General features: G+C 44.1%; 1 protein-coding gene across 1 annotated transcript in view; it reads left to right on the plus strand.

Annotated features, from left to right (window-relative positions):
- LOC109885419 (caveolae-associated protein 2-like) overlaps window positions 1–7500 on the plus strand; it is a 26820-nt gene that overhangs the window by 20 nt on the left and 19300 nt on the right. Inside the window, exons 1-2 of the mRNA XM_031813394.1 lie at window positions 1–993; window positions 1084–1185. The exon at window positions 1–993 is cut by the window's left edge and continues 20 nt beyond it. Of these exons, the coding sequence (XP_031669254.1) occupies window positions 547–993; window positions 1084–1185 (549 nt within the window). The 5' untranslated portion in view covers window positions 1–546. The remainder of the gene's footprint in view (window positions 994–1083; window positions 1186–7500) is intronic.

Below are 7500 nucleotides of genomic sequence, written 5' to 3' on the forward strand. Positions count from 1 at the left end.
AGAGAGACAGAGAGAGAGAGACAGAGAGAGAGAGAGAGATGCTTCACTAGACAGGGAAACTGAATGTGTTTTTACTGAAGAGAGAGTCATGAGTAACAAACATAATTGTGCTGGGCAGGTCTAGTTGACATGGTGAAAGGCTCCTCCCCTTTGGGTGTGGGAGAGATTTTAAGCTCTGGGGCAAAAACACTGCTGCTCTTCTGACTCAGAAAAACGAGGGAGAGGCAGAGAGAGAGAGAGAGAGAGAGAGAGAGAGACAGAGAGAGAGAGAGAGAGAGAGAGAGAGAGAGAGAGAGAGAGAAAGAGGCTGACTGAGGAAAGGAAAGGGGTGGGGACGACAGAGGGTGAATGCCGGAAAGTTTTGCTTCGTACCAACAAGTTGGAGAAACTCAGCAAACTGCAACAAAATCCTCAGCCAGCTCGACAGCAAAGCAAACAGCGTGGGACTGAACACACACTCCCACTCCCACACAGGTCGAGGAGAGAGAGCAGAGCTTTATTCCACGGTGTGTGTGTTAGCTAGCACATTAGCCAGCCACGTTAGCAATGTGTGAGGACGCAGTCCAAGCAGAGAGGAACAGCATGGTGAGCAGCACCCACGAGAGCCAGGACCTGATGGTCCCCAGCCTCGACCACCCCTCCCCCAGTCACAGCCTCTCCCAGCTGGGCACAGGAGCTCTAAGCGCAGCCTCCGAATCTGGAGCTCCTGGAGGAACCACCACCAAGGAGGGGCCACTAAGCCCAACACTGACCCCAGGGACGGGCCCGGTTAACGCCATCACGGTGCTGACCCTCCTGGACAAACTGGTCAACATGCTGGACACGGTTCAGGAGAACCAGCACAAGATGGAGGAGCGTCAGGTGGAGATGGAGGGAGCGGTGATGGGGATCCAGACAGACATGACCAAGCTGTCCAAGAGCCACACACACACCGCCAACACCGTAAGCAAGCTGCTGGACAAGAGCCGCAAGGTGTCCGTCACCATGAAGGAGGTGAGTGGAAGACGGGTGGATGAGTGGGAAGAGACAGACAGATCCATAGATAGATTGTATAGTGTTTGTCTGATCACTGTGTGTCTCCAGGTGCGCGACAGGATGGAGCGACAGGCTGGACAGGTGAAGAAGCTGGAGGCAAACCACTCCCACCTGCTCAAGAGGGACAACTTCAAAGTGCTCATATTCCAGGTGACACGTGTGTGTGTTTGCATGTGTATGTGTGTGTGTGTGTGTGTGTGTGTGTGTGTGTGTGTGTGTGTGTGTGTGTGTGCCCAAGAGGGACAACTTCAAAGGGCTCATATTCCAGGTGACACGTGTGTGTGTGTGTGTTTGCATGTGTATGTGTGTGTGTTTGTGCTCGCGCATGCGCGCGTGTGTGTGTGTCTGCCCAAGAGGGACAACTTCAAAGTGGCCATCGTCAAGAGTAGATAATGGATGGGCGTGGGGGATTAACAGAGGTATTGAGGGATCAAAGGTTATTGTTGGGGGCGGGGTGTGGTACTTGTAGAACAGCGGTTACCAACCGGTCGATCTTCAAGGCATTCCTAGTCGATCATGAAACATTTCTGTAGAAAAGCCAATGTTGACGGCTTGCACTCATTTTTCTACTTGTTGTGCTGTTGGCGGTAGGTGCACATAATTCAGAAGCCCTGCGCACCGGGTGGGCAAAGTGGTCCCATTTTTAATCATTTGATGAAAAGACAAACTTCGCCTACCCGAGTTCTGTGGCTTAATCGAGTGTGCCTACTGTGCTGGCCAATCGGATAGCTCAAATCACTGTGACTACAGCTTCCACGACCAATGCCACAGCAAAGTTTTATACTAGCCAAATGTAAGATTTTATAACTTTTAAGACAATGACCAGAGAGAGACTTTCAGAGAAAACAGCAAAGAGCTGCTGTTTTTATGAGTGACTTTTTATTCTGGACTGTCAGCACTGTTTTTATTCAACACTCCTACAAAACATTAAACATGATTTTCTCTACTTCCACCGCTGCTGCAGCTGCAATGAATGAGTAGCCAAGTGAATCGATGCCCTGCGTTTGGTGTGGTGTGACTCGAGTTTGGCCATCAGGTGGAAGACAGTGTCCCCTCTCTCTGTTCAGACTCACTGGAGGAAAGGAAGGAGAGATCAGGGACCGTGAGAGGCTGCTGCTCCCTCCCTCCCTCCACTGAGACTAACTCCATGTTCAAAACAACTAGAAACTGGGAAATCTCAGACTTCCGACTTCAGTACGTCTCAGACTTCTGTCTTACCTGAAATCTGTTTAACCTAATCTCAGACATCCGACTTCACAACTGGGAACTCAGAATAAATTAGATCCGAATGAGGAAAATAACTTTGAACAGTCATCCAACTCAGAATTCCAAGTGGGAAACTCTGGCATCTTTCTAGAGCTCTGACTTTCCCACCTGAAGATGACGTTATGATTTGACCTCGTTTTTTTAAGAATCCCAAGTTGTCTTGAAAGCACCATGACAGATAGAGGTCCCATCAGTCCAGTCAAATAAAGAAGCAAATTATTAGCAAATTATTTCCATTTATGCTCAGCTGCGCCTCACAAATGCTACACCAACTGATCTATTTTCTATCAAAGGTAAAATTTTGAAATATAATATGGTCTGAGAAGAACAATATTGGCAGGCCAGACATATAGTCAATACGCTGTGATAATGTAGCAGGCCAGGCATATATCCAATATGCTGTGATAATGTAGCAGGCCAGGCATATATCAAATATGCTGTGATAATGTAGCAGGCCAGACATATAGTCAATATGCTGTGATAATGTATCAGGCCAGGCATATAGTCAATATGCTGTGATAATGTAGCAGGCCAGGCATATAGTCAATATGCTGTGATAATGTAGCAGGCCAGACATATAGTCAATATGCTGTGATAATGTAGCAGGCCAGGCATATAGTCAATATGCTGTGATAATGTAGCAGGCCAGGCATATAGTCAATATGCTGTGATAATGTAGCAGGCCAGGCATATAGTCAATATGCTGTGATAATGTATCAGGCCAGGCATATAGTCAATATGCTGTGATAATGTAGCAGGCCAGGCATATAGTCAATATGCTGTGATAATGTAGCAGGCCAGGCATATAGTCAATATGCTGTGATAATGTAGCAGGCCAGGCATATAGTCAATATGCTGTGATAATGTAGCAGGCCAGGCATATAGTCAATATGCTGTGATAATGTATCAGGCCAGGCATATAGTCAATATGCTGTGATAATGTATCAGGCCAGGCATATAGTCAATATGCTGTGATAATGTAGCAGGCCAGGCATATAGTCAATATGCTGTGATAATGTAGCAGGCCAGGCATATAGTCAATATGCTGTGATAATGTATCAGGCCAGGCATATAGTCAATATGCTGTGATAATGTAGCAGGCCAGGCATATAGTCAATATGCTGTGATAATGTAGCAGGCCAGGCATGTAGTCAATATGCTGTGATAATGTAGCAGGCCAGGCATATAGTCAATATGCTGTGATAATGTAGCAGGCCAGGCATATAGTCAATATGCTGTGATAATGTAGCAGGCCAGGCATATAGTCAATATGCTGTGATAATGTATCAGGCCAGGCATATAGTCAATATGCTGTGATAATGTAGCAGGCCAGGCATATAGTCAATATGCTGCGATAATGTAGCAGGCCAGGCATGTAGTCAATATGCTGTGATAATGTAGCAGGCCAGGCATATAGTCAATATGCTGTGATAATGTAGCAGGCCAGGCATATAGTCAATATGCTGTGATAATGTAGCAGGCCAGGCATATAGTCAATATGCTGTGATAATGTATCAGGCCAGGCATATAGTCAATATGCTGTGATAATGTAGCAGGCCAGGCATATAGTCAATATGCTGTGATAATGTAGCAGGCCAGGCATATAGTCAATATGCTGTGATAATGTAGCAGGCCAGGCATATAGTCAATATGCTGTGATAATGTATCAGGCCAGGCATATAGTCAATATGCTGTGATAATGTAGCAGGCCAGGCATATAGTCAATATGCTGTGATAATGTAGCAGGCCAGGCATATAGTCAATATGCTGTGATAATGTATCAGGCCAGGCATATAGTCAATATGCTGTGATAATGTAGCAGGCCAGGCATATAGTCAATATGCTGTGATAATGTAGCAGGCCAGGCATGTAGTCAATATGCTGTGATAATGTAGCAGGCCAGGCATATAGTCAATATGCTGTGATAATGTAGCAGGCCAGGCATATAGTCAATATGCTGTGATAATGTAGCAGGCCAGGCATATAGTCAATATGCTGTGATAATGTATCAGGCCAGGCATATAGTCAATATGCTGTGATAATGTATCAGGCCAGGCATATAGTCAATATGCTGTGATAATGTATCAGGCCAGGCATATAGTCAATATGCTGTGATAATGTAGCAGGCCAGGCATATAGTCAATATGCTGTGATAATGTATCAGGCCAGGCATATAGTCAATATGCTGTGATAATGTAGCAGGCCAGGCATGTAGTCAATATGCTGTGATAATGTATCAGGCCGGGCATGTAGTCAATATGCTGTGATAATGTATCAGGCCAGGCATATAGTCAATATGCTGTGATAATGTATCAGGCCAGGCATATAGTCAATATGCTGTGATAATGTAGCAGGCCAGGCATATAGTCAATATGCTGTGATAATGTATCAGGCCAGGCATATAGTCAATATGCTGTGATAATGTATCAGGCCAGGCATATAGTCAATATGCTGTGATAATGTATCAGGCCAGGCATGTAGTCAATATGCTGTGATAATGTATCAGGCCAGGCATATAGTCAATATGCTGTGATAATGTAGCAGGCCAGGCATATAGTCAATATGCTGTGATAATGTAGCAGGCCAGGCATGTAGTCAATATGCTGTGATAATGTATCAGGCCAGGCATATAGTCAATATGCTGTGATAATGTAGCAGGCCAGGCATATAGTCAATATGCTGTGATAATGTAGCAGGCCAGACATATAGTCAATATGCTGTGATAATGTAGCAGGCCAGGCATATAGTCAATATGCTGTGATAATGTAGCAGGCCAGGCATATAGTCAATATGCTGTGATAATGTATCAGGCCAGGCATATAGTCAATATGCTGTGATAATGTAGCAGGCCAGGCATATAGTCAATATGCTGTGATAATGTAGCAGGCCAGGCATATAGTCAATATGCTGTGATAATGTAGCAGGCCAGGCATGTAGTCAATATGCTGTGATAATGTATCAGGCCAGGCATATAGTCAATATGCTGTGATAATGTAGCAGGCCAGGCATATAGTCAATATGCTGTGATAATGTAGCAGGCCAGGCATATAGTCAATATGCTGTGATAATGTAGCAGGCCAGGCATATAGTCAATATGCTGTGATAATGTAGCAGGCCAGGCATATAGTCAATATGCTGTGATAATGTAGCAGGCCAGGCATATAGTCAATATGCTGTGATAATGTAGCAGGCCAGGCATATAGTCAATATGCTGTGATAATGTAGCAGGCCAGGCATATAGTCAATATGCTGTGATAATGTAGCAGGCCAGGCATATAGTCAATATGCTGTGATAATGTATCAGGCCAGGCATATAGTCAATATGCTGTGATAATGTAGCAGGCCAGGCATATAGTCAATATGCTGTGATAATGTAGCAGGCCAGGCATATAGTCAATATGCTGTGATAATGTAGCAGGCCAGGCATGTAGTCAATATGCTGTGATAATGTAGCAGGCCAGGCATATAGTCAATATGCTGTGATAATGTAGCAGGCCAGGCATATAGTCAATATGCTGTGATAATGTAGCAGGCCAGGCATATAGTCAATATGCTGTGATAATGTAGCAGGCCAGGCATATAGTCAATATGCTGTGATAATGTATCAGGCCAGGCATATAGTCAATATGCTGTGATAATGTAGCAGGCCAGGCATATAGTCAATATGCTGTGATAATGTAGCAGGCCAGGCATATAGTCAATATGCTGTGATAATGTATCAGGCCAGGCATATAGTCAATATGCTGTGATAATGTAGCAGGCCAGGCATATAGTCAATATGCTGTGATAATGTAGCAGGCCAGGCATATAGTCAATATGCTGTGATAATGTATCAGGCCAGGCATATAGTCAATATGCTGTGATAATGTATCAGGCCAGGCATATAGTCAATATGCTGTGATAATGTAGCAGGCCAGGCATATAGTCAATATGCTGTGATAATGTAGCAGGCCAGGCATATAGTCAATATGCTGTGATAATGTAGCATGCCAGGCATATAGTCAATATGCTGTGATAATGTAGCAGGCCAGGCATATAGTCAATATGCTGTGATAATGTAGCAGGCCAGGCATATAGTCAATATGCTGTGATAATGTAGCAGGCCAGGCATATAGTCAATATGCTGTGATAATGTAGCAGGCCAGGCATATAGTCAATATGCTGTGATAATGTAGCAGGCCAGGCATATAGTCAATATGCTGTGATAATGTATCAGGCCAGGCATATAGTCAATATGCTGTGATAATGTAGCAGGCCAGGCATATAGTCAATATGCTGTGATAATGTAGCAGGCCAGGCATGTAGTCAATATGCTGTGATAATGTATCAGGCCAGGCATATAGTCAATATGCTGTGATAATGTATCAGGCCAGGCATATAGTCAATATGCTGTGATAATGTAGCAGGCCAGGCATATAGTCAATATGCTGTGATAATGTAGCAGGCCAGGCATATAGTCAATATGCTGTGATAATGTAGCATGCCAGGCATATAGTCAATATGCTGTGATAATGTAGCAGGCCAGGCATATAGTCAATATGCTGTGATAATGTAGCAGGCCAGGCATATAGTCAATATGCTGTGATAATGTAGCAGGCCAGGCATATAGTCAATATGCTGTGATAATGTATCAGGCCAGGCATATAGTCAATATGCTGTGATAATGTAGCAGGCCAGGCATATAGTCAATATGCTGTGATAATGTAGCAGGCCAGGCATGTAGTCAATATGCTGTGATAATGTAGCAGGCCAGGCATATAGTCAATATGCTGTGATAATGTAGCGGGCCAGGCATATAGTCAATATGCTGTGATAATGTAGCAGGCCAGGCATATAGTCAATATGCTGTGATAATGTATCAGGCCAGGCATATAGTCAATATGCTGTGATAATGTATCAGGCCAGGCATATAGTCAATATGCTGTGATAATGTATCAGGCCAGGCATATAGTCAATATGCTGTGATAATGTATCAGGCCAGGCATATAGTCAATATGCTGTGATAATGTATCAGGCCAGGCATATAGTCAATATGCTGTGATAATGTAGCAGGCCAGGCATATAGTCAATATGCTGTGATAATGTAGCATGCCAGGCATATAGTCAATATGCTGTGATAATGTAGCAGGCCAGGCATATAGTCAATATGCTGTGATAATGTAGCAGGCCAGGCATATAGTCAATATGCTGTGATAATGT

This window comes from Oncorhynchus kisutch, unplaced genomic scaffold (genome assembly GCF_002021735.2).
Source record: "Oncorhynchus kisutch isolate 150728-3 unplaced genomic scaffold, Okis_V2 Okis05a-Okis16b_hom, whole genome shotgun sequence".
Taxonomy (NCBI): Eukaryota; Metazoa; Chordata; class Actinopteri; order Salmoniformes; family Salmonidae; genus Oncorhynchus; species Oncorhynchus kisutch.